A 26375-nucleotide genomic window follows, 5' to 3' on the forward strand; every position below is an offset into this window, starting at 1 on the left:
CCAAATGGAACCAGCGTAACCATGTTTCCAAATGGAACCACCGTAACCATGTTCCCAAATGGAACCACCGTAACCATGTTTCCAAATGGAACCAGCGTAACCATGTTTCCAAATGGAACCACCGTAACCATGTTCCCAAATGGAACCACCGTAACCATGTTTCCAAATGGAACCACCGTAACCATGTTTCCAAATGGAACCACCGTAACCATGTTCCCAAATGGAACCAGCGTAACCATGTTTCCAAATGGAACCAGGTTAACCATGTTCCCAAATGGAACCAGCGTAACCATGTTTCCAAATGGAACCACCGTAACCATGTTTCCAAATGGAACCACCGTAACCATGTTTCCAAATGGAACCAGCGTAACCATGTTCCCAAATGGAACCAGCGTAACCATGTTCCCAAATGGAACCAGCGTAACCATGTTTCCAAATGGAACCAGGTTAACCATGTTCCCAAATGGAACCAGCGTAACCATGTCCCAAATGGAACCAGCGTAACCATGTTCCCAAATGGAACCAGCGTAACCATGTTCCCAAATGGAACCACCGTACCATGTTCCCAATGGAACCAGCGTAACCATGTTCCCAAATGGAACCAGCGTAACCATGTTCCCAATGGAACCAGCGTAACCATGTTCCCAAATGGAACCACCGTAACCATGTTCCCAAATGGAACCACCGTAACCATGTTCCCAAATGGAATCACCGTAACCATGTTCCCAAATGGAACCACTCCCTGAACAGAGGACTGATGCTCAAGAGAATTCCAAAAGGTGGTACTATCATTTAATATCCACAATAAACCTTAGAAAATATTTCACTGACCTTGATAAAATATTTAATATACTTAACATTATACAAGTTGCCTATGTCCTGCATATTTCAACATTGCTCTGGGGTGGCTAACCATAACCATAGTAAACCTACAGATTGTGCAGTATGTAGAATCATTTAAAATACCAGAATCTCAGTGAAAGAAATGACAGTATAGGCTAGGCATAGAAACAGACAGTAGGGGTCAATTCCATTTCAAGTCAAGAGATTCATTATTATTCAAAAAGAGAACATTTAATCGTGGCTTAATTATATTTTCAAAGAGGATTTTTTAATTCATGAATTGAACTTCAGTTCGCTTCTTGAATTAATGAGAGTTGAAATGTAATTTAACCCAACCCTGGTAAAAGATGTTCTGAGCTTGAAATAATGTTAACCAGAATCATTGGACCTGATCCAGAAGTTGTAAAGTAGTCTTTTGGTCATATTACAGTAAATTAGCTTAATACAAAACAAAAAGGTGATAATCCATTCATTCTTGGACACGGTGTTCATTGTCTAACTTTGTTTTTGCATCAATTTGGCACGTCTCCTTCAGAGAGAGACAAGGTTTGTGAACAAACCCCCAGACACATTATGAGAGCAGTATGGTACATAGAATATGCCAAGTCAAGACTGACTGCATGTTAGTTATCACTTTGCAGTTGTCTTTACAGTGCATTTAAAACACTACATTAACACGGTGCCCCATTGCAGCCAATTCCAATATGAGAAAAAAATACAATATCGATTTAAAATTGGAAATTGTACTTGAGGCATGTGGCTCCTGGTGAATGCTGGTCCAGGTTGGTCCTCCAGTCTGCCTGCTGAGTTCTTCAGACCAGTGGTCCAGGTGGTATTAAAAAGGGAGGGCCCACTCAGGCTGCAGACAGTGAAAGCCTGTTGGTTTCACCTTGGTAGTGACCATAGTGCCGCAGTCCATAGGTCTCCAATAGAGAACAGAAGACTGACCTGATCATCAGTGCATTTCTACATCAGTAGTCGAGTCACTAAACCTCGAGTCCCAAGTCCCCTGTGCTCGAGTCCGAGTCAAGTCACGAGTCCCTATGGCTGAAGTCCGAGTCGAGTCCAAGTTCGAGTCATGAGTCAAGTCACTAGTCCATCAATTTATAATAGGTCTTATTAAGCAATTGTTTCTAGTTGCCACCAGATGGCAGTATATACCACTCCTTCATGAAAAATAACTCAACTCACTTACAAATCATCACTACCTCACAAGTTCTACTCTATACATGTGTTTCACTACTTATTTACTACATAACTTAATGGTAAGTCAGGCTCTCAGCTACTGCCCACTGATATTTGAGTAGGTTTTTTATTGCAGAATGAAAACTAAAAGGGAGACTTGTCAGAACCAGGGGTATAACCATTAAACCAATTCTGTTGTAAAACTTTTCAAAATCATTTACTCCAAATGGAAACCGCAAACAAGAGTTTCTATTGGACAAATTCAGGTAGTTCCCTCCCAGTTTCGTTTTCTCTGTTTGGTTCTTAAACGGTAAATGGTTTCCTTAATGAATACACCCCTGGTTCTTAAACGGTAAACAGTTTCCATAATGAATCCACCCCTGGTTCTTAAACAGTAAACAGTTTCCGTAATGAATACATCCCTGGCGATGGGATGCAGGTGGGAAAGTGGGCGGCTAGAGCGAGACAACAAATTCAAAGACAGCTTACTTCTCTATCCTCAGGGTAGAGAGAGACAAATAGCTACACTGTTGTTTACTATTAAACTCAACACTAGTACTGTTTTACATTTCATAAAGCAGTTTGTGTTTCTTAACCAGGCAAAGCTAAATAGTAAGCAGATGACTGGTGGTTACGGGGAAACAAGAAAGTTGCTTGCGCGATGTGTAGCGGCCAATGATTGGAGGCGTAGCCCGCCTTCCGGTCGTGCTCCCCCGCAGCTCACCAGCTGATGTAGGCTGTGTGTGGCGCGTCCTTCCCACTGCTAGAGAACAGAACCCTCGATGCTCTGCTCACCCAGTGCTGCTAATATTCTCCTTATTATAGTAGCCTATCCAGTCAGTCCAAGTGCAAATACAAGTCACCAGAAGGCGAGTCCAAGTCCAAGTCCGAATCACAAGTTATGAAAATCGGGACTTGAGTCAGACTCAAGTACTACAACACTACCAGAGCTCATTGTCGGTTTGAGAGGCTTGTGTTAGCGCAATGTGTGTCTGCACGGTCACAGTCCCATGCCGCAGACTGACCGCAGTCTAGTTTCCCAGGCCAATCAACAACCTTCTTCTTGGTCATAGCTCATTTAGTCGATCCCTTAAAACAAGGCCAGTTTATTTCCCCCTCTGATCAGTTGTAAGGAGTCTGAGGGGAGTGAGGCCCTCCTAATACTAATGTAGCTAAATGGCCCCCTGTGAGGCTGCAGGAAAACAGGCCCCCTCCAGTCTTAAGACACTCTGATCCAGGCAGATTTGTTGAGTCTTGGGGTCATTTTGACCATGGAAGCCAATGTCTCTCTCAGGTCCACTCTGCCTAGAAGGAATGCAGTTAGAGTTACAGGGCTGAGACAGCAGCTCCGCTCTGCAGAGCACTGTCCGGGCTGGGGTTTCCCTCCCTCCTGAGCCACCCGTCAGGCTAGTGTTACTCCATGGAGTTGACTGTGAAATCAGACGTCTGTGTGGCTCCCTTTGATTGCTACCTGTGGCTGTGGGGTCCTGCTGCCATCGGGGCCTGATAGTCATAAAGGTTTGTCTATAACGGATACACCTTGAGTGGATATAGCAGGGTATATCAGGACATAGATTAATAACACACTAAATGCAGCATAACACATTCAACACCAAACCATCTCACGACCAACATGTCTTAATTCTTCAAAGGAGAAGGTTCTGAGTTTGGATGCAGAGACAAGCATTTGAAAGGTGGTATGAAAGGTCAAAGGTGAAAGTTTACCTGCATAGCTTCGGCCGTTGCTCATGTTGGTGGGGATGAGGCTCCACTTGTCTGTGGCAGGGTTGTAATACTCCACTGAGGAGAGGTTACACGAGCCGTCGTCTCCTCCGATCACATACAGCAGTCCGTTTATAGCACACACACCTGCATGAACACAGGGGAGGTTAGTGAGTCCACACACTCTACAGACAATGATATGCAGAACATTTGGGCATAGGGGAGTGTGTGTGTGTGTTGCATCAGGCTACTCACCAGCGTTCCTCCGACACATGTTCATGTCACACACCTGTCTCCAGGTGTTACTAGGTGGGTCGTACACCTCCACACTCTTCCTCACCAGGGGCCCATCATGACCCCCTGCTGCATACAGCTGCCCACTTAGCACCCCAACACCTGCACACACACACACACACACACACGTCTGGTTATATCTTTTCCCACATAAACACATATACTTGCACAAGCTACAGATGTTTCCCAGCAATAACTGCAGTCCATTAACTACCCACAAGGAGGAGCGATCACTTCCAGTAATTCTCTTGTTAAGTGGGCCATCTACCTCTACGGCAATTATCTTATTTCAGTGCTCATTGGGTTTAGATCGGTGTATGCCTATGCAAAGAAAACATTGCTTGCAGTGCATTAAAACCACATCCTGTGAGTATTGTCTCATTTTCACTGATGTGGTTGTGCTGTTCCCTCCTAGCTCCTGCTGCCAGTAAGTTAGTGAGCAGTAGAGTCCTGGATGAACCCAGGCAGTGTCCATAGGAATCAACGGGCTGCATTGTGTTGGTGCTACTTCCTCTGGCCAGCTGAGCGGACTGCACAATGAGCACAGGACACTCAAACACATTCAGAGCCAGGAGGCTCACACACAGAGAGGCCAATGGACCTCCACCAGATCACATTCAGAACAACAACCTTCACTGAGACAGAGACACTCTCACAGAACCAAACTAACAGAATGGGAGGGAAGAGACACAACAGAACCCTTTGGGAAAGAGAGAAACCATCCCAATAGAATATTTTTATTTACAAGACCTTGGGTCTTGTGACACCTTGCCGATTTCCAGGGATCTCTGTAGACAGTGAGAGTTACTGTGAGGTTAGTCGAGCCCATTACAACTCTATATATAGTCCTATACCACATATCATACTGCACAGCTCCATTACACATTCCCTGGACTTAAAGTCACAGCACTCCCATGTCTCTGTGGACACTGACAGTGTGAGTGCAGTGTGTCTGTACGGCACAGAGGTAGCATTGCCTGCTTCTAAACACGTAGGATAGCTAGTCTGTGATAAGGAGAGGGTTGTTGATGGTGAGGACTGTCTGCACCTGCCCCGCTGCGTCTGGTGCTCATGTCAGCCATGTAGCCCCACTGGTTACTGACTGGGTTGTACTCCTCCACCGTGCTGAGACACTGCCGTGACGCCCCGTCGTAGCCACCCACCGCATACAGCTTCCCTGTACAACACAATACACACCCACTGAGGAATACAACGAGGAACACATACAAAGAGATGCTCAAAGTACAACCGCAGACAGGAAACTGACAAATACACAGGCACAGAAACACTATAGACACTAAGTGGACAAAACATGAGGAACACCTGCTCTTTCTATTACATAAACTGACCAGGTGAATCCAGGTGAAATCTATGATCCCTTATTGATGTCACTTGTTAAATCCACTTCAATCAGTGTAGATGAAGGGGAGGAGACAGGTTAAAGAAGAAGCTTTAAGCCTTGAGACAATTGAGACATGCAAAGTGCCTTTAAACGGGGTATGGTAGGAGGTGCCAGGCGCACCGGTTTGTGTCCAGAACTGCAACGCTGCTGGGTTTTTCACGCTCAACAGTTTCCCACGTGTATTAAAAATGGTCCATCCAGACAACTTGACATAACTGTGGGAAACATTGTAGTCAACATGGGCCAGCATCCCTGTGGAACACCTTCGATACCTTGTAGAGTCCATGTCCCAATGAAGTGAGACTGTTCTGAGGAGAGGGGGGGGGTGCAACTCACTATTAAGGTGTTCCTAATGTTTGGTAGACTCTGATGAGAAGCTCTATATAGGAGGAGAAGCTCTATATAGACTCTGAGGAGAAGCTCTATATAGACACTGAGGAGAAGCTCTATATAGACACTGAGGAGAAGCTCTATATAGACACTGAGGAGAAGCTCTATATAGACACTGAGGAGAAGCTCTATATAGACACTGAGGAGAAGCTCTATATAGACACTGAGGAGAAGCTCTATATAGATACTGAGGAGAAGCTCTATATAGACACTGAGGAGAAGCTCTATATAGACACTGAGGAGAAGCTCTATATAGACACTGAGGAGAAGCTCTATATAGACTCCGAGGAGAAGCTCTATATAGACACTGAGGAGAAGCTCTATATAGACACTGAGGAGAAGCTCTATATAGATACTGAGGAGAAGCTCTATATAGACACTGAGGAGAAGCTCTATATAGACACTGAGGAGAAGCTCTATATAGACACTGAGGAGAAGCTCTATATAGACACTGAGGAGAAGCTCTATATAGATACTGAGGAGAAGCTCTATATAGACACTGAGGAGAAGCTCTATATAGACACTGAGGAGAAGCTCTATATAGACACTGAGGAGAAGCTCTATATAGACACTGAGGAGAAGCTCTATATAGACACTGAGGAGAAGCTCTATATAGACACTGAGGAGAAGCTCTATATAGACACTGAGGAGAAGCTCTATATAGACACTGAGGAGAAGCTCTATATAGACACTGAGGAGAAGCTCTATATAGACACTGAGGAGAATCTCTATATAGACACTGAGGAGAAGCTCTATATAGATACTGAGGAGAAGCTCTATATAGACACTGAGGAGAAGCTCTATATAGACTCTGAGAAGAAGCTCTATATAGACACTGAGGAGAAGCTCTATATAGACACTGAGGAGAAGCTCTATATAGACACTGAGGAGAAGCTCTATATAGACACTGAGGAGAAGCTCTATATAGACACTGAGGAGAAGCTCTATATAGACACTGAGGAGAAGCTCTATATAGACACTGAGGAGAAGCTCTATATAGACACTGAGGAGAAGCTCTATATAGACACTGAGGAGAAGCTCTATATAGACACTGAGGAGAAGCTCTATATAGACACTGAGGAGAAGCTCTATATAGACACTGAGGAGAAGCTCTATATAGATACTGAGGAGAAGCTCTATATAGACACTGAGGAGAAGCTCTATATAGACTCTGAGAAGAAGCTCATAAAAAGCACTGTTGACACTATTCTTCTCTTACCGTCCACCACTCCCACTCCGACACTACTGCGTCTCGTGTTCATGGGAGCAACAAACATCCACTCATTGGTCTTATAGCTGTAGGCCTCCACCGACGACAGGCCTGAGACGGAGGGAGAAAAGGAAGGAGGGAAAAGGGCGAGAAGAAAGAGTTAACAAAGCAGCTCTAATTTACCTTCTGAAAGCAGGGCACAACACTTGGCCAACACTAATGCTCTCTCCTCTCCCCTCTCCTCTCCCCTGTATCAGTAACACTAATGCTCTCTCCTCTCCCCTCTCCTCTCCCCTGTATCAGTAACACTAATGGTCTCTCCTCTCCCCTCTCCTCTCCCCTGTATCAGTAACACTAATGCTCTCTCCTCTCCCCTCTCCTCTCCCCTGTATCAGTAACACTAATGCTCTCTCCTCTCCCCTGTATCAGTAACACTAATGCTCTCTCCTCTCCCCTCTCCTCTCCCCTGTATCAGTAACACTAATGCTCTCTCCTCTCCCCTCCCCTGTATCAGTAACACTAATGCTCTCTCCTCTCCCCTGTATCAGTAACACTAATGCTCTCTCCTCTCCCCTGTATCAGTAACACTAATGCTCTCTCCTCTCCCCTGTATCAGTAACACTAATGCTCTCTCCTCTCCCCTGTATCAGTAACACTAATGCTCTCTCCTCTCCCCTGTATCAGTAACACTAATGCTCTCTCCTCTCCCCTGTATCAGTAACACTAATGCTCTCTCGCATCACATAAAGTCAGGGTGACATCACCACTGTGCCCAACCACACAATCTAGACATTCATCCTGGGGTTACTACTGTTCCCTGCTCCATTCAGTCACACTGCAACACGCTCCACTGCCTCTCAAAGGACTGCTGGGACACTTAGACAACACACTTTCTTAGACTACACACTGGTGTTGGGCAGTGGTGATGCAGGGGGAGAAGAGCGGGATAGGACTGTGTACCTGTGCTCCCATCGAAGCCCCCCACAGCGTAGAGCAGGTCCCCCAGCACGGCTGCCCCCAGAGTGCTGCGCCGCTCTTGCATGCTGGGAACTGTGGTCCACTGGTCTCTCATCCCGTCGTACATGTCCACCGTCCTGACTCGCAACGAGCCGTTGAAGCCTCCCACAGCGTACACCCTCCCTGCCATAAACACCACACCTGAGAGAGAGAGAGAGAGAGAGAGAGAGAGAGAGACAGAGACAGAGAGACAGAGTGAGAGAGACAGAGAGAGAGAGAGAGAGAGAGAGAGAGAGAGAGACAGAGACAGAGAAATAGAGAGAGAGAGACAGAGAGAGAGACAGAGAGAGAGAGAGAGAGAGAGACAGAGAGAGAGAGACAGAGAGAGAGACAGAGACAGAGACAGAGAGAGAGAGAGACAGAGTGAGAGAGACAGAGAGAGAGAGAGAGAGAGAGAGAGAGAGACAGAGACAGAGAAATAGAGAGAGAGAGAGAGAGAGACAGAGAGAGAGAGACAGAGACAGAGAAATAGAGAGAGAGAGAGAGAGAGACAGAGAGAGAGAGACAGAGAGAGAGACAGAGACAGAGACAGAGAGAGAGACAGAGACAGAGACAGAGAGAGAGACAGAGAGAGAGACAGAGAGAGAGAGACAGAGAGAGACAGAGAGACAGAGACAGAGAGAGAGACAGAGAGATTAAAGGCTTGTAGGTTTCCCCAGTAGAACAGACAAGTCAGAGAGGAGTGTGTGAATTCAGAGGTGGTAGCGGCCAGAGGGAGGTGTGTTTACCTGCTCGACAGCGTCTGGACGGCAGGTCAGCCACCTGGTACCAGCGGTCCTCTTGGAAGTCATAGCACTCCACACTACGGATGGCCTTAGGAGCCTGCCCACCCACCACTATCATCACCTAACACAACAATAGGGCTCCGGTTGGTTCAGTCAGTGGGTATAAATAACTGTGTGTGTGGGCTTCTATTGCTCCCCTTGAGGGTACCGGAAATCCCCACAAGGATAGTTAAACAAGAAACATTCTCCCTCGTGGGGACATTTCCCAGTTCCCCACAAGTAAAGTAAAAAAAGGCTATTTTAGGCTTAGGGGTTAGGTTTAGGGTTAGGAGATAGGGGTTAAGGTTATGTTAAGGAAAATATGATTTTTTTATGGGAATAAATGTTTTGGTCCCCACAAGGATAGTAAAACAAGCGTGTGTGTGTCTGTGTGTGATGCAAGTGTTGTCTGACCTTGGGCAGGCTGATAGGCGTGCGTGGGCGTGTCCTGTCGGTCTTGATGAGGTGGCGCTGGTCAGCGGGTAGGAGGTGGTACTTCATGGCCTCGATCAGGAAATCCTTACAGGAGTTGTTGTTCTTGATCAAGGCCTCCTTCTCCACTATCTGCTCCACAGGACACAGCACAGTGAGCAATACAGACACATGAAACAAGTTCAAGTCAAGTACACCATCTTGAATAAAACAATGCAGTGGGTTTTCAAATATCACAGTTTGATTTGTATGGTGGAGCATGTGGGTGCTTGATTAACTATTCATGCTATCTGACAACAAGGTGAATGGTGGTGCTGAGTGACCCAACTGTACCAGGTCATCTCTGGACCGTAGGACTCACCTGTACTAGGTCATCTCTGGATCGTAGGACCTACCTGTACTAGGTCATCTCTGGACAGTAGGACTCACCTGTACTAGGTCATCTCTGGACAGTAGGACCCACCTGTACTAGGTCATCTCTGGACAGTAGGACTCACCTGTACTAGGTCATCTCTGGACAGTAGGACTCACCTGTACTAGGTAATCTCTGGACAGTAGTGGCAGACGAACGTGCTCCATCAGCTTTGGCATGTGCTCCAGACGAGCCTCCTTGTCGTGCTTTATCCATGCAACAATGGCCTCAAATACCTGAGGAGAGAGAGAGAACAGAAAGGGTTAATTACATTTACCAAGAGGGGAACAGGAACTGGATCTAACTTGTGCTGACTCCCCTCCTTTATCTGAACACAGACTGAGACAGCCATCTACCATACCTCGCTCTTTCTCATCCAACCTGCTCCTCCACTCTCCTGCTCTATTCCCTGAAGATAGATAGGATCAGAGCTGTGAATGGATAGATAGGAGACGGGGGCCAGATAATAGAGACAGGGCTGGTGTCATGTTGCTGTGTACATCGGTTGAAGAGGAGGAGGCTACTTTGCTTTGTAAGCACATTAGCAAGTGAAGCCTGAGGCCTGGAGTGGTGGGTCCGCAGCAGTAGTAACAGCAGTAATGCCAGCAGTAGTAACATCGAGTCCGCAGGTGCCGCAGAGGCCAGCAGTAGTAACAGCAGTAGTGCCAGCAGTAGTGCCAGCAGTAGTAACATCAGTAGTACCAGCAGTTGTGCCAGCAGTAGTGCCAGCAGTAGTAACAGCAGTAGTGCCAGCAGTAGTAACAGCAGTAGTGCCAGCAGTAGTGCCAGCAGTAGTAACAGCAGTAATGCCAGCAGTAGTAACAGCAGTAGTGCCAGCAGTAGTAACATCAGTAGTGCCAGCAGTAGTAACAGCAGTAGTAACATCAGTAGTGCCAGCAGTAGTGCCAGCAGTAGTAACAGCAGTAGTAACAGCAGTAGTAACAGCAGTAGTAACAGCAGTAGTAACATCAGTAGTACCAGCAGTAGTGCCAGCAGTAGTGCCAGCAGTAGTGCCATCAGTAGTACCAGCAGTAGTAACAGCAGTAGTGCCAGCAGTAGTGCCAGCAGTAGTGCCAGCAGTAGTGCCAGCAGCAGTGCCAGCAGTAGTAACAGCAGTAGTGCCAGCAGTAGTAACATCAGTAGTGCCAGCAGTAGTGCCAGCAGTAGTAACAGCAGTAGTGCCAGCAGTAGTAACATCAGTAGTGCCAGCAGTAGTGCCAGCAGTAGTAACAGCAGTAGTGCCAGCAGTAGTAACAGCAGTAGTGCCAGCAGTAGTAACAGCAGTAGTGCCAGCAGTAGTGCCAGCAGTAGTGCCAGCAGCAGTGCCAGCAGTAGTACCAGCAGTAGTGCCAGCAGTAGTAACATCAGTAGTGCCAGCAGTAGTGCCAGCAGTAGTAACAGCAGTAGTGCCAGCAGTAGTAACATCAGTAGTGCCAGCAGTAGTGCCAGCAGTAGTAACAGCAGTAGTGCCAGCAGTAGTAACATCAGTAGGCGCCAGCAGTAGTAACATCAGTAGTACCAGCAGTAGTGCCAGCAGTAGTAACATCAGTAGTACCAGCAGTAGTGCCAGCAGTAGTAACATCAGTAGTGCCAGCTGTAGTAACAGCAGTAGTAACATCAGTAGTGCCAGCAGTAGTAACAGCAGTAGTAACATCAGTAGTAACATCAGTAGTGCCAGCAGTAGTAACAGCAGTAGTAACAGCAGTAGTAACAGCAGTAGTGCCAGCAGTAGTAACATCAGTAGTGCCAGCAGTAGTAACATCAGTAGTAACATCAGTAGTGCCAGCTGTAGTGCCAGCAGTAGTAACATCAGTAGTAACATCAGTAGTAACATCAGTAGTGCCAGCAGTAGTACCAGCAGTAGTGCCAGCAGTAGCAACATCAGTAGGCGCCAGCAGTAGTAACAGCAGTAGTGCCAGCAGTAGTAACATCAGTAGTACCAGCAGTAGTGCCAGCAGTAGTAACATCAGTAGTAACAGCAGTAGTGCCAGCAGTAGTAACAGCAGTAGTAACATCAGTATTAACATCAGTAGTGCCAGCAGTAGTAACAGCAGTAGTGCCAGCAGTAGTAACAGCAGTAGTAACAGCAGTAGTAACATCAGTAGTGCCAGCAGTAGTAACAGCAGTAGTACCAGCAGTAGTAACAGCAGTAGTGCCAGCAGTAGAAACAGCAGTAGTGCCAGCAGTAGTAACAGCAGTAGTAACAGCAGTAGTAACAGCAGTAGTGCCAGCAGTAGTAACAGCAGTAGTAACATCAGTATTAACATCAGTAGTGCCAGCAGTAGTACCAGCAGTAGTGCCAGCAGTAGTGCCAGCAGTAGTAACAGCAATAGTACCAGCAATAGTAACATCAGTAGTGCCAGCAGTAGTAACAGCAGTAGTACCAGCAGTAGTACCAGCAATAGTAACAGCAGTAGTAACAGCAGTAGTAACATCAGTAGTGCCAGCAGTAGTGCCAGCAGTAGTGACAGCAGTAGTGCCAGCAGTAGTGCCAGCAGTAGTAACAGCAGTAGTAACAGCAGTAATAACATCAGTAGTGCCAGCAGTAGTAACAGCAGTAGTAACAGCAGTAATAACATCAGTAGTGCCAGCAGTAGTAACAGCAGTAGTAACAGCAGTAATAACATCAGTAGTGCCAGCAGTAGTAACAGCAGTAGTGCCATCAGTAGTAACAGCAGTAGTGCCAGCAGTAGTAACAGCAGTAGTGCCAGCAGTAGTAACAGCAGTAGTGCCAGCAGTAGTGCCAGCAGTAGTGCCAGCTGTAGTAACAGCAGTAGTAACATCAGTAGTAACATCAGTAGTGCCGCAGAGGCCAGCAGTAGTAACAGCAGTAGTAACAGCAGTAGTGCCAGCAGTAGTAACAGCAGTAGTGCCAGCAGTAGTGCCAGCAGTAGTGCCAGCAGTAGTAACAGCAGTAGTAACATCAGTAGTGCCAGCAGTAGTAACAGCAGTAGTAACAGCAGTAGTGCCAGCAGTAGTGCCAGCAGTAGTAACATCAGTAGTGCCAGCAGTAGTAACAGCAGTAGTAACAGCAGTAGTGCCAGCAGTAGTAACAGCAGTAGTGCCAGCAGTAGTAAAAGAAGTAGCAGCAACAGCAGCAGCAGTAGGAGTAGCAGCAGTAGCAGCAAGAGTAGTAGCGGTAGTAGTAGCAGCAGTAGCAACAGCAGTAGCAGCAGTAACAGCTCAGGTACAGCTCTCTCACCCTCTGTGGTAAGTCACTCTGGGACTGGGACCAGGCTGTTTGTGACAGGGCTGTCCTCTATTACAGCAGGACGGGGACTCTGCCATCACAGGGAATGGTGAGGGATGGGGAGACTATTGTGATGGTGAGTGATGGGAAGCCTGTTGTTATAAGTGTTGTCTGAGGAAGACCAGGAGGAGAGAGATTGAGAGCTGAGCTGTACTGAGCTCATTGATAGCAAAGAGAAGAAGGAGTTGCCGGAGTGCACTTGTCTTGCATAGTTATAAAGTAATCCTCACTTTACAGGGTAGGAAAGGATATGAGCCTGCATTGTCCCTGAACAGAAAAGAAGGGGTTGGTTTGGGATGTTCTGGTGGCTGGCCTACCTTCTCCTCTGTGGACACCGTGAGTTTGTCGCTGGATATGAGACCGCACACATGCTGCAGAGACAGGCCCATGAACTCCTCTCCCAGCATCACCTCGGAAAAATGCTGCTCTGTTAAACAAACAAGCACACAGTTAGACAAACAACTAGGCTGTTCACGGTCTGTTACACCCCTGAGCAATGACAAAGGTTATCAGCATACGGCCAGCAAGCCCCAGCAGTTTACCACGTCTCTACAACGTAAGGTCAAATTTGATATTCTGTTGACATTTAGATGGGATACAAGGTTTGAGCAGAACGATGTCCATGCAAAACAGAGCCAGGGTGGGTCACATCTTCTAAAAGCAGTCGGAGTCAAGAACTCCCTTCACTTGAAGCTCAAAGTAGTCTGTCATAAATACCCACTGTATGCTTTTTAACGGCAATCTGTTCATACTGACTGACCAAGACAGAGGGCAGTTTTTCCATCCCCTCCGCTAAGCTTACACCCTCTGCCTGGTGAAACGTAGAAGTGAGGTGGGGCTCCACTAACCAGAGTAGGCATGAGACTGGTTGAGGAGCTGGGTGCAGGTGTGGAGGTCGGCAAAGGCTCGAATGCCCAGACAGTTGGTGGGGTGCAGCTGGCTCTGCAGGAACTCGCAGCACACCTGCCTCACGTCCATCAGCTGCAGGAGGCTGGCTGCAGGCAGGAGCACCTACAGAGACACAACACAGGGGTCAGAACACACAGCAGGAGACTGGACACTCTCAGTTCAGCCATCAGAGAGAGAAGGCGGGCCCAATACAAGACAATATCATTAGGTCAATTAGTAGAATACACAGCAGGAAAATGCTCTCCTTGTCATTCATTTCTAATGCCAAACAAATCTCCATGTTTTCAATTAGAATTCAGAGGATTTTAATACTATTCAGTGGTTTGAGGAATCTATGGGAGGCAAACTCATTTCAATTCCAGAGTAGAGTTAATACCAAAATTAAGGGCAACCCAAACGGAGCCCCAACTTCATCTACAGGGGACCATGATCCATGATGTCAGTGCCACTCAGAACGGACAATGTGTCAGAAACAGCCACATATTTACTAGGATAAGAGCTTAAGCTGTGAAAACCCCAAAACAGAGACAGCAGGGATTACAGGAGAACTCTGCAACCCCGGCTCTCAGACTATAGCAGGACAACTAGAATAATGTGTACGTACCAGTGGTACACGGTGGTCAATTCTAAAGGAGACATTTGGCTTCTCTGGTTTATTAGCCTCTAGCCTACCAGTCCTTCAGTAATATTCTGTGCTTTAACAGGCAGCCCAGCGCTCCCATTTGTCCACATCCCCACACAGGCAGGCACACAGAAACTAGGTCACTCAGCCAGTCTCTCCTTTAATTTAGGCCTGTGATTTCATTTTTGCCTGTTGCCCTTAGCTCTGAACAGGGAGCTGCAGGCTCACTATTATAGTGGGTGTTTTCAGCAGTTGTGGCCCACACATTCTGAGAGCTAACATGGACAGTACCAAAGCACCACACATACACACAATGAAAAATGATCCAATCTAATGACAAGGCTTGGATGCCATTCTAAAACAAACACACACACACACACACACACATAAACACACACACACACACACACACACAAAGCGGGGCATGTTGCAAACATTGAGAGGATTTCCTCTCCCTCCATGCACATTTCCTGAGCTAATAATAAGAGGAAAAGCCCTGCCTGCTGAAACCTTGGCCTCAACAGCAAGGAAGGAAGGAGCAGACTGTAAATGCTAGAGAAAGGGAAAGGGCTGGTAGGAGGAGACAACTTTATGCCACATAAAATTATAAAGAGACCAATGAAGGAATGCCAAAGCAACATGAAAGAATCCATTGACTCCACTGCTGTAAGCACTTAAACATGTCGGAGGACACAGACAGGGACGCTGTAGCTCACCTGAACGTTGTCCTCCGTTACTTCAATCATAGCTGTATAGATATAGTCCACCAGTTTTTTTAGTGTTTGGCCATCGACATCCCTGATCTCCACCTGCTGGGCTTTGCTCTCACTCATGTCCCCTGTCCGCCACACACAGTGAGAGAACCCACTTGAGAAGGTTTAATGTGACATGAGGGAAAAAAATAATCTCACTGTCACAATAAAGTGGGCTTCACATTCACAACATGTTTCACTTGACCCACGGCTTTCACAATGATGACAAATGTAGCCTATATACACAAACGTATACAGTACAGTCCATTTACCACGAACTGTAGGAAGGCTAATACCTGTGAACATGGCACAGAAGTAGGGGCTGCAGGAGGCTAGCACCAACTTGTGTGCTGTCACCTCTACATTTCCCGCCACCAACAGAACGTCGCACAGCATATTCTTACTGTAAACAGATGGTTGAACAGTGTTTTCTCAAATCATCATACTGAGGATTTCTAAATAACTGTCAACATCATACTGAGGATTTCTAAATAACTGTCAACTGGATACAAGTGCTCCAGCTGTGTGCCGAGGTTACTGTAGTATTAGGTCATTCATTGCAAAGTAGACTATTCGGTGCCAAGGATAAGCCATTATGTATAATGTGAAGGTTATTACTGTGTCATATCAACATCTTACAAAGGCCATCACATGGCTTATTTTCAGTGATGAAAAAAGGGGATACTAGGCAGGGGTGAAACCAACCTACCTCCTCATGTCATTCATCAGCTGAAATGCCTTTCTCATATGGGTGTGGTTGAAGGTGTGCATCCCCACATCCATGGCATCTTCCTCGGGGTCACAGGTCGGCTGCTGGTCATTAGATTCTCGACTGGTCAAGGATAATAAACTGGGCATTAATAGGCCTACCCAAGATAACGCAAGATCATTAACCTCAGTCACAATAACCCCAGCCCTTTGATTTGTACAAAAATGGTATTAACAAAATCCCACTGTCATTCCAAAGACAATGCTAGAGATAAGTTCGTGTTGCTCAAAATAAGTGAACATGCATTTTAAATTGCAATAAAGTATTGTAATGTATGTTTCAACAGTAGCTACAGTTGTTAGCTGGCTAACACAGTAATTTAGCAGCTGATGTTCGTAGCTAGTCATTTGGCAGCTCTTTCGCTAGCTAGTAACGTTACTTGGTTACTAGAACCACGTTACAATGTTCCACTCTTATTAACGAACGTACTAACAAAGTACGGTAACATACAGTTGTCTTGGGCTACCTTTTGCTCACGCTGTTCGCTTAGATTGCTAATACTAGAACTACATTGACAAACCAACGAGGCAGTGCAGTACAGTAACGTTAGTTAGCTAAGCTAGCAAGTCATCCAGCTATCATAGAAAATGACAAATCTTTCTAAATTATGATAGCAAGTAATCCGACAACAGCTGTACTGAATTCATCGGAAGCGTCCACTTTCATTCCGACTATTATGTCCACTTACCCCGAGGTTATACAATCCATGATATCAGATGTGCGGCATAAGTACAGGGGCTGGCTACGGTCCCATGCACAAAATGTATCGTCCAAACTAAGTCCAACACAGCACTAGCATGAAATTGCTTATAATCGGAAATGTACTCATTCATTAGACTGACAAATAAACCTAGCTAATAATAAGCAAGCATCTTCCCATGGTTACTGCTTCTTTCCTTTTTACCTTAAACTATTACAACATGTATTTTCTGAGAACTGATTAAGGAAGGGCAGAGAATGTTTTTCCCAGTCACCACTGCTGCTTCACCCGGCCCCATTTCAATCCGCAAAGCTTTGTTCCACGGAGAGGTCTACATCTTGGATCCACTTGCACCCGCGTTGCTAGGTTACGGAGTGTCGGGGTGAGGAGAAGAAGAATCCACCCAAGAGACTTGGTTGGGACAGTGGGTTACAAAGTAGCCATTCATGAGGTAACTTTATAGCTAATAATATCAATATTCATCATATCAACTTTCGAATATTGATATACAGTGCATTCTGAAAGTATTCAGACCCCTTGACTTTTTCCACATTTTGTTACCTACAGCCTTATTCTAAAATGGATCAAGTTTTTTTCCCCTCATCAATCTACATACAATACACCATCATGACAAAGCAAAAGCAGGTTTTTAGAAATGTTTGCACATTTATTAAAAATAAAAACCCGGAAATATCACATTTCCCTAAGAATTCAGACCTCTTACTCAGTACTCTGTTGAAGCACCTTTGGCAGAGATTACAGCCTCAAGGCTTCTTGGGTGTGAAGCTACAAGCTTGGCACACCTGTATTTGGGGAGTTCCTCCCATTCTTCTCTGCAGATCCTCTCAAGCTCTGTCAGGTTGGATGGGGAGCGTCGCTACACAGCTATTTTTAGGACTCTTCAGAGATGTTCGACCGGGTTCAAGTCCGGGCTCTGGCTGGGCCACTCAAGGACATTCAGAGACTTGTCCCGAAGTCACTCCTGCATTTTCTTGGCTGTGTGCTTAGGGTCATTGCCCTGTTGGAAGATTAACCTTCGCCCCAGTTTGAGGTCCTGAGCGCTCTGGAGCAGGTTTTCATCAAGGATCTCTCTGTACTTTGCTTCGTTCATCTTTCCCTCGATCCTGACAAGTCTCCCGGTCCCTGCCGCTGAAAAACATCCCCACAGCATGATGCTGCCACCACCATACTTCACCGTAGAGATGGTGTCAGGTTTCCTCCAGACGTGACACGGCATTCAGGCCAAAGAGTTCGATCTTGGTTTCATCAGACCAGAGAATCTTGTTTCTCATGGTCTGAGAGTCCTTTAGGTGCCTTTTGGCAAACTCCAAGTGGGCTGTCGTGTGCCTTTTACTGAGGAGTGGCTTCCATTTGGCCACTCTACCATGAAGGCCTGATTGGTGGAGTGCTGCAGAAATGGTTGTCCTTCTGGAAGGTTCTCCCATCACCACAGAGGAACTCTGGAGCTCTGTCAGAGTGACCATCGGGTTCTTGGTCACCTCTCTGACCAAGGCCTTTCTCCCCGACTGCTCAGCTTGGCCGGGCGGCCAGCTCTAGGAAGAGTCTTGGTGGTTCCAAACTTATTCCATTTAAGAATTATGGAGGCCACTGTGTTCTTGGGGACCTTCAATGCTGCAGACATTTTTTGGTACCCTTCCCCAGATTTGTGCCTCGGCACAATACTGTCTCCGAGCTCTACGGACAATTAATTCGACCTCATGGTTTGGTTTTTGCTCTGACTGTGAGACATTATATAGACAGGTGTGTGCCTTTCCAAATCATGTCCAATTAATATAATTTACCACAGGTGGACTCCCAAGTTGTAGAAACATCTCAATGATGATCAATGGAAACAGGATGTACCTGAGCTCAATTTTGAGTCTCATAGCAAAGGGTCTGAATACTTATGTAAATAAGATATTTGTTTTTGTTTTTTATACATTTGCAAAAATGTCTCAAAACCTGTTCTCGCTTTGTCATTTTGGGGTATTGTATGTAGATTTATGTGGATTTATTTGATCAATTTTAAAATAAGGCTGTAACGTAACAAAATGTGGAAAACGTCAAGGGGTCTGAATACTTGTATAAACTAAACAACATTACTTTATTTGAGTGAACTATTGTGAATAGCCTAACTATCTCACTCAACGCTTTAGCTAGTAAAATAGCGTAGAAGCTATAGGCTAGCCTGAGGGTCAGCAAACTTGAAATATGATTATGTGTTTCACTTTGTTTACAAGACATGGTTCAAGGTGGCTTACAAGATAAAACAGCATGCATCTAAAATGACATAAAAAAGGAGCTTAGAACACTGACAATAAGCACCACTTAACATTTTAGAAGAATTATCAATGTATAAGTTTTAAAAATATCAATATTTATTGAATTGACTAATAACCATTATATTACAGTACAAGCAGTGCAATTGATTCCACATATTGGAATACAAAACAAGGATACACATCTGAATGATTCAGTGAAAATTTCAACCTTCCCAACAGATGGATATTAGGTCCTTCAAAAAACCTGCATCTTTCACAGACACAAGAGCTGGATCAGCACAGTCTTGGGTCACACCTGTCAAAATACATTGGAATTTGATAACCATTAAAACAATTATAAAACCCATGTAGTACCCAGTTAGCTATCCATTGGCACTTTAACCAAAATAGTAATTAACCCTTTATGAACAAAGAAATGCTGCCCTCCTTAGGCTAAAGACAAAAAACATAAGGAAGTTCCTTTGACTTAAATGAAGCACTGTGAATCAACGAAAATGTGTAGGCCATATCAAAGTACATGTATGTAAACAAAATGCATCTGTAAAAAGAAAATTTGTAAACTCACCTTAGTCGTCCCGATGCCATAGTTTTCCTCCTTATAGGAACTTGTCCTCATCTTGGTCCAATCAATCCCTGGCGATCCTCATTAACCAGCAGGACATAGGAAGAATGTGTCATAATCTATCCATTTTGACAACTCTGTGGAAAGTAAGAGAACATTTTTTAAATTGTCATCCAGACGGATAAAAAATATGTTTCCCAGTGAAGTGGAATAGGCCCAGGACTATTTCAATGATGCATGTATTGTAACAAACCTGATATCCTATGGAAGCATATCCTATGGACTTTCAGCTGGAATTCTAGAGCTCGGAATACCCTGGAGATTCCCATGACATAGAAGACACAGCTAAGGAATCCAGCCTATTTGTTCTCCAAGGGCCCGATTCCAACCCAAGTTAAGCGTGCCTAAATGGAACATAATTCCCTTTTTATACACTTCTCTCTATGCGTATTCTGACCTTGAATTTAAGCATGAGAATAGTATTCTATTCACCTGCTATTTGTTTGGGGTGGAGATCTAATAAATGAAGGTGTTCCGGAGGTGTCAACAGATACGACGATTATTCTACCACCTTGACGCGTGAGGAAACCATGAATAAGGTCTAGCAAACCTACAGGTTTCAATTGGAAAAAGCATCCACTTAATTTTTTATTAGAAATAACATTGACAGTAATTTACAACTTAAGAGGTAGGTAAATGAGTAATCTGTTTGGATAAGGGAATTGTAAATATAAATGACACTCGGTTTAGATATATTTTACCTTATAGTCGCTGGAGACAAATGTAAAACCAGTCATATGGCAGCAAACTGAAGCATATTAACTTTCCTTCTGTAAAGTTTATAAAATGATGTGCCATTATGCAGAATTTCAATTGTACGGCCTTTTGACTTGCAGGGATGGCCACTTAAATATAGGCTACCCCAACTTTCTCAGTTTCCTACTTCTATCATGTTAAATATTAGTCACTATTAGTATCGATCGTCAGTAGGCCTAATAACACATTCAACTGCCAATTTACTGTTAGTTCCCTTCAGTTGGTATAACCTACATTATCATTCCATTTAATGACGTTGTTTCGTTTACCTTCATTTGCTTCCTCTGTAAACGCCGTCATGACCATGTGGTTGTTGCTGAGGATCATTAGTAACAGTTGATTATATACACTACATGACCAAAAGCAAGTGGACACCTGCTCATTGAACATCTCATTCTAAAATCATGGGCATAAATATGGAGTTGGTCCCCCCCTTTGCTGGTATAACAGCCTCCACTCTTCTGAAAAGGCTTTCCGCTTGATGTTGGAACATTGCTGCAGAGACTTGCTTCCATTCAGCCACAAGAACATTAGTGAGGTCGGACACTGATGTAGGGCGATTTAGACTGACTCGCAGTCGGCGTTCCAATTCATCCCAAAGGTGTTCGATGGGGTTGAGGTCAGGGCTCTGTGCAAGCCAGTCAAGTTCTTCCACACCAATCTTGACAAACCATTTCTGTATGGACCTCACTTTGTGCACGGTGGCATTGTCATGCAGGAAAGGGCATTCCCCAAACTGTTGCCCCAAAGTTGGAAGCACAGAATCGACGAGAATGTCATTATATGCTTTAGCGTTAAGATTTCACTTCGCTGGAACTAAGGGGCCTAGTTCGAACCATGAAAAACAGCCCCAGACCATTATTCCTCCTCCACCAAACTTTACAGTTGACCCTATGCATTCGGGCAGGTAACGTTCTCCTGGCATCCGCCAAACCCAGATTCGTCTGTCGGACTGCTAGATGGTGAAGCGTGATTCATCACTCCAGAGAACACGTTTCCACTGCTCCAGAGTCCAATGGCGGCGAGCTTTACACAACTCCAGACAACGCTTGGCATTGTGCATGGTGATCTTACTCTTGTATGCAGCTGCTCGGCCATGGAAACCCATTTCATGAAGCTCCCAACGAACAGTTATTGTGCTGATGTTGCTTCCAGAAGCAGTTTGGAACTCGGTAGTGAGTGTTGCAACAGAAGACAGAGTATTTTTATGTGTGACGCGGTTCAGCACTCAGCGGTCCTATTCTGTGAGCTTGTGCGGCCTACCACTTCGCGGCTGAGCCGTTGTTGCTCCTAGACGTTTCCACTTCACAATAACAGCACTTACAGATGACCGGGGCAGCTCTAGCAGGGCAGAAATTTGACAAACTGACTTGTTGGAAAAGTGGCATCCTATGACGCTGCCACGTTGAAAGTCACTGAGCTCTTCAGTAAGGCCATTCTATTGCCAATATTTGTCTATGGAGATTGCATGGCTGTGTGCTCAATTTCATACACCTGCCAGCAACGGGTGTGGTTGAAATAGCCGAAACCACTCATTTGAAGGGGTGTCCACATACTTTGTGTGTATACATACAGTTGAAGTCGGAAGTTTACATACACTTTGGTTGGAGTCATTAAAACTCGTTTTTCAACCACTACACAAATGCCTTGTTAACAAACTATAGTTTTGGCAAGTCGGTTAGGACATCTACATCTACTACAAAGATCGTACTTTTTGGAGAAATGTCCTCTGGTCTGATTAAACAAAAATAGAACTGTTTAGCCATAATGACCATCGTTATGTTTGGAGGAAAAAGGGGGAGGCTTGCAAGCCGAAGAACCCCATCCCAACCGTGCAGCACAGGGGCGGCAGCATCATGTTGTGGGGGTGCTTTGCTGCAGGAGGGACTGGTGCACTTCACAAAATAGATGGCATCATGAGGGAGGAAAATGATGTGGATATATTGAAGCAACATCTCATGAGATCAGTCAGAGAGTTAAAGCTTGGTCACAAATGGGTCTTCCAAATTATACAATGAACCCAAGCATAGTTCCAAAGTTGTGGCAAAATGGCTTAAGGACAACAAAGTCATGGTATTGGAGTGGCCATCACAAAGCCCTGACCTCAATCCTATAGAAAATGTGTGGGCAGAACTGAAAAAGAGTGTGCGAGCAAGGAGGCCTACAAACCTGACTCAGTTACACCAGCTCTATCAGGAGAAATGGGCCAACATTCACCCAACTTATTGTGGGAAGCTTGTGGATGGCTACCTGAAACATTTGATCAAAGTTAAACAATTTAAAGGCAATGCTACCAAATACTAATTGAGTGTATGTAAACTTCTGACCCACTGGGAATGTGATGAAAGAAATAAACGCTGAAATAAATAATTCTCTCTACTATTATTCTGACATTTCACATTCTTAAAATAAAGTGGTGATCCTAACTGACCTAAGACAGGGAATTTTTACTATGATTAAATGTCAGGAATTGTGAAAAACTGAGTTTAAATGTATGTAAACTTCCAACTTCAACTGTATATATAACATGTAGGCTATTTAAATCGTTATGGAGCAGAGCGCAGACCAAGCCATAACAGTTTCAACCCAACAAATGGCGGAACACTTGGCTGTATCACAGTTCAATGGTTAGTGCAGGCAATCGATAAGGGTATAACCTACTATTGTACACTATTCTCCCTATTATAATGTGCTTGAATTAAATGTATTAGGAACCACACCTGCAAAGCCTGTTGCACACCTTCATAAGGTAAGTCTGAATACCAGCTACTGAGAAGTGCGTAGGAAAGTCGTGTGTAAGAAAGGCGTCATTTCCTAAATCGGAATCAGGCCCGTAGAGCTTTGGAGCAGAGCTCTAGCATTAATTTCATGGAGGAATAAAGACATTCTGAATGTAATACATATATGTTCAAAGACAGAAATATAGTCTATTCATTACTCTACCAAATCTGATTGATTGAATATATTTTTTGGGGCCTAAGAGCTACTTGAATATGAAAACATGAGTGGCTAGCAAATCTAATTAGTATGACAAATACATTCATCAAAATCTAGGAATTAATTTTAAGGTGCTTAAAGAACAAACCCTGATAACGTTTTCTGTACCACAGCAGGTTACTTACTGTTGTTTCATACCCTAAGTTTTACCGGATTTAATTCAAAGTACTTAAGGTCTAATTCATTTCTATATAGAAGGGTTTATTAGATGGATATATTACACACAGTTTACTGAAAAACAATAATAAGTTTAACTCTGTTCACCAAAAATACACAAGACAGAAGCATAAAGATATATCCTTGTTACTGAAGTGTTTGTGGTTCTACTGTAAAATAGAAAAACTGGAAAGCTTAGGTAACATCTGTTTACAGAATTTGAAGTAGTTGAAGTGAGAATATGTTAATGGTTAACAACTATAACATAGTGATCATAGTAATGTTACAATTATTTTATATTCAAACTAAATGGGAATCACAAATCAAACACTACAACAAATAGCCTATATTTCAGTAACAGCAGTGAACCTTGAATACTTAAAAAGCGTGACCTAGTCCTTATAGTCCAAAATAAATACTGTGTGGAGATTTCCCTTTGAAACCAAATGGTATTGGGCAGATATGTCATATACTTTGGTATAGTGCAGGGGCAAGTAAGAAATGTATGGGTAAAATAACTTAAGTTACCTTTAAAGAAAAGGACGCCATCAAGTTCACTGCAATTGACTACATGGCTAAGTCAAACAAGGGGTCCCAAATTAATAACACTCCAACTTAAATACAAATATTTTAAAACAAAATGTAATTTAGTTACAACACATTAAAGCAAATATAACAGATCTACGATAACAAGCAGAGACGTTTTAACTTAATTTTAACAGCATCTTGGCAAAATACAAACAGTGGTCCACTGCTCAAAATAAAATAATCCAAAGGAGTAGTCCTATTACTTGTGGTGGATGGACAATGGCCATTTAGAGCTAAGTTATTTGAGAACTTTGGAGTGATGACATCTGCCTCCTAGAGCTCAGTAGTTGCTATGGGGTGAAGACATCTGCCTTCTAGAGAGAGATCTGTAGTTGCTATGGAGGTGAAGACAGCTGTCTCCTAGAGAAATGTTGTTGCTATGAAGGTGGAGACATCTGCAGTTGCTATGAAGGTGGAGACATCTGCCCCCAAGATAATCTGTAGTTAGTTGCTAGATGGCCCTAACGTTGCCTATTTGGGTCAGCCTTGAATAGAGAATACTGTAGTAACTTTCCTGTCTGAACCACTTGGGCTCAGTGTTCAGTCACTCTCGTACCATTATAGAATGCTTGGTGGGAACTATGTTATGAAGGTGTAATCATTTTTGCTAAGGGAACGAGGCTGCTTTGAGTAAGATTTGCTGGGGCTCTAGTATGCGCCATCGTATCCCCCCCTGCCGTAACCACCACCACCTCGGGTGTAAGGTGCGCTGCTTCTGCCCGAGTAATTACCTTTCATGGGGCCATAATTAGATGACTGCTCGCTATAGCCACCTCCAAAATCACTGTAGCCGTTCCCACCGTAGCCACCCATTTGGTCACCATAGCTTCCCCCGTAGCCTCCACTGTACCCCACGCCGTATCCACCGTCACTGCCTCCATAACCTCCTCCATAGCCACCACCGTATCCATTTTGAAACCTTCCTCCCCTCCCGCCACGGGTGCCAGCAGCCTGCATTTCTTGCTTGGTGAGGGCTTTTTTCACCTCTACTTTATGGCCATTTATATGGTGGAACTTCAGTACCACCGCTTTGTCGGCAGAATCATAATCTTCGAAATAAACAAAACCAAACCCCCTCTTCTTACCAGTTTGATTATCGCTAATAACCTCGGCCTTCTCGATAGTACCGAACTGAGAGAAGTACTCGCTCAGATGTTCATCCTCTATGTCTTCTTTCAGACCCCCGATAAATATTTTCTTAACCTTGGCCAGAGCCTCAGGTTTTCCCGCATCTTCACGTGCCACTGCTCTTTTCAGTTCAACATTGTTGCCATCCAGGGCATGAGGCCGTGCGGACATTGCAGCGTCTGCCTCATCAGCAGTAGCATAGGTAACAAAACCAAAACAGCGAGAGCGCTGTAGTTGCTGGTTCTGAACAACTACGCAGTCGGTCAGCTGGCCATACTGTTCAAAGTGTTTACGAAGACCACCGTCAGTGGTGTGAACATTTAGTCCACCAATAAAGAGCTTGCAGAGTTGATTTTCCATCTCGCTTTGATGCAATTTATCTGGTTATGTCAACGCATAGACTTTTGATAGTGCTTCTCTTGGTGTCTAAAATGGCGGATGTAGACAAATGGTTGGCGTCGACGTAATGCTTACACGTCTACGAGCCTCCTAGGGGCGAGCTATAGTAAATTGTAGTTCTATTGGAGTTAATAATTATAGCAAAAAAAGTTAGCCATTTTGCAGCTATCCAGTCATAAGGACCTAATGATTGGGCACATTGGAATAAAATTTGAACAGGACAAACTAGAATACAATCCTATGGCCTAGTTTACGTTTGGCAAGGTATGGAGCAAGAAGAAAAAAAAGCTTTGATAGGTTTTATAAACTGGGTGGTTCAAGCCCTGACTGGCTGACAGCCATGGTATATCAGACAACTCAGAGTGCCTGGATACAGCCCTTTGTCACGGTATATTGGCCATATATCACACCCCTTCATGCCTTATTGCTTATTAAGTAAATCCAATGTACTTGAGAAAAATAACAATCCTCACTGTGATCCAAACAAATGTGTCAGACAACCAAAAATTCCACATTGATTCAGACAGACTTAGTATTAGAAAAGTCACCCTTTGGTAGTGTAAGGGTCTTGCCTCCAATCATGTTTGTCACACCTCCAAGGAAGACTGGTTGTAGACAACATAGGAAATTCTGGAAGGTCTGAAAAATTACACACAAAAAAAGTAATGCATGAATGTAAGCCAGTTTCACCTATTCCTGAACAGGAAAGTAACCAGTTATGGCGTTTCATTCTGTAGTGTGTGCAACTGCTTCATTATATAACTGACCCTGAAT

General features: G+C 44.5%; 2 protein-coding genes across 6 annotated transcripts; both read right to left on the minus strand.

The window, feature by feature from the left end:
* Positions 1-775: 775 nt before the first annotated feature.
* On the minus strand, positions 776-26238 carry LOC106611969 (kelch-like protein 3). Of its 5 annotated transcripts, XM_082955977.1 has the most exons (18): positions 26150-26238; positions 19521-19654; positions 16662-19250; positions 15914-16036; positions 15501-15607; positions 15169-15290; positions 13770-13932; positions 13239-13348; positions 10033-10080; positions 9791-9907; positions 9242-9391; positions 8792-8909; positions 8007-8204; positions 7056-7157; positions 5093-5221; positions 4006-4146; positions 3754-3897; positions 776-3567 (listed from the first exon to the last, which is right to left on the minus strand). In XM_082955977.1, exons 3-18 carry the CDS (start codon positions 16679-16681, stop codon positions 3539-3541), a joined length of 1821 nt encoding a protein of 606 aa, XP_082812103.1. In that variant the 5' UTR covers positions 16682-19250; positions 19521-19654; positions 26150-26238; the 3' UTR covers positions 776-3538. The 5 variants fall into 5 exon arrangements, with proteins under 5 accessions (XP_082812103.1, XP_082812102.1, XP_082812104.1 ...); XM_082955976.1 differs by lacking the exon at positions 26150-26238 and having other exon boundaries at positions 19521-23311; XM_082955978.1 differs by lacking the exons at positions 15501-15607; positions 26150-26238 and having other exon boundaries at positions 15169-15319; positions 19521-23311.
* LOC106611972 (heterogeneous nuclear ribonucleoprotein A0) lies at positions 23511-26103 on the minus strand. The gene has a single exon (XM_014212702.2). It carries the CDS (start codon positions 25560-25562, stop codon positions 24723-24725), a length of 840 nt encoding a protein of 279 aa, XP_014068177.1. The 5' UTR covers positions 25563-26103; the 3' UTR covers positions 23511-24722.
* Positions 26239-26375: the final 137 nt, after the last annotated feature.

Source organism: Salmo salar, chromosome 09 (assembly GCF_965601325.2).
Source record: "Salmo salar chromosome 09, fSalSal1, whole genome shotgun sequence".
Lineage (NCBI taxonomy): Eukaryota > Metazoa > Chordata > Actinopteri > Salmoniformes > Salmonidae > Salmo > Salmo salar.

Bases quoted from the DNA above. Each gene is read 5' to 3' on its own strand.
- LOC106611969 (XM_082955977.1), bottom strand. From the start codon at position 16,681: ATGGATTGTATAACCTCGGG. The intron at 13,933-15,168 runs GTGAGCTACAGC...GTGTCTCTGTAG, and splicing joins TAACGGAGGACAACGTTCAG to GTGCTCCTGCCTGCAGCCAG. The intron at 4,147-5,092 runs GTGCAGACAGTC...GTGTGTGTGCAG, and splicing joins CACCAGACGCAGCGGGGCAG to GTGTTGGGGTGCTAAGTGGG.
- LOC106611972 (XM_014212702.2), bottom strand. From the start codon at position 25,562: ATGGAAAATCAACTCTGCAAGCTCTTTATTGGTGGACTAAATGTTCAC.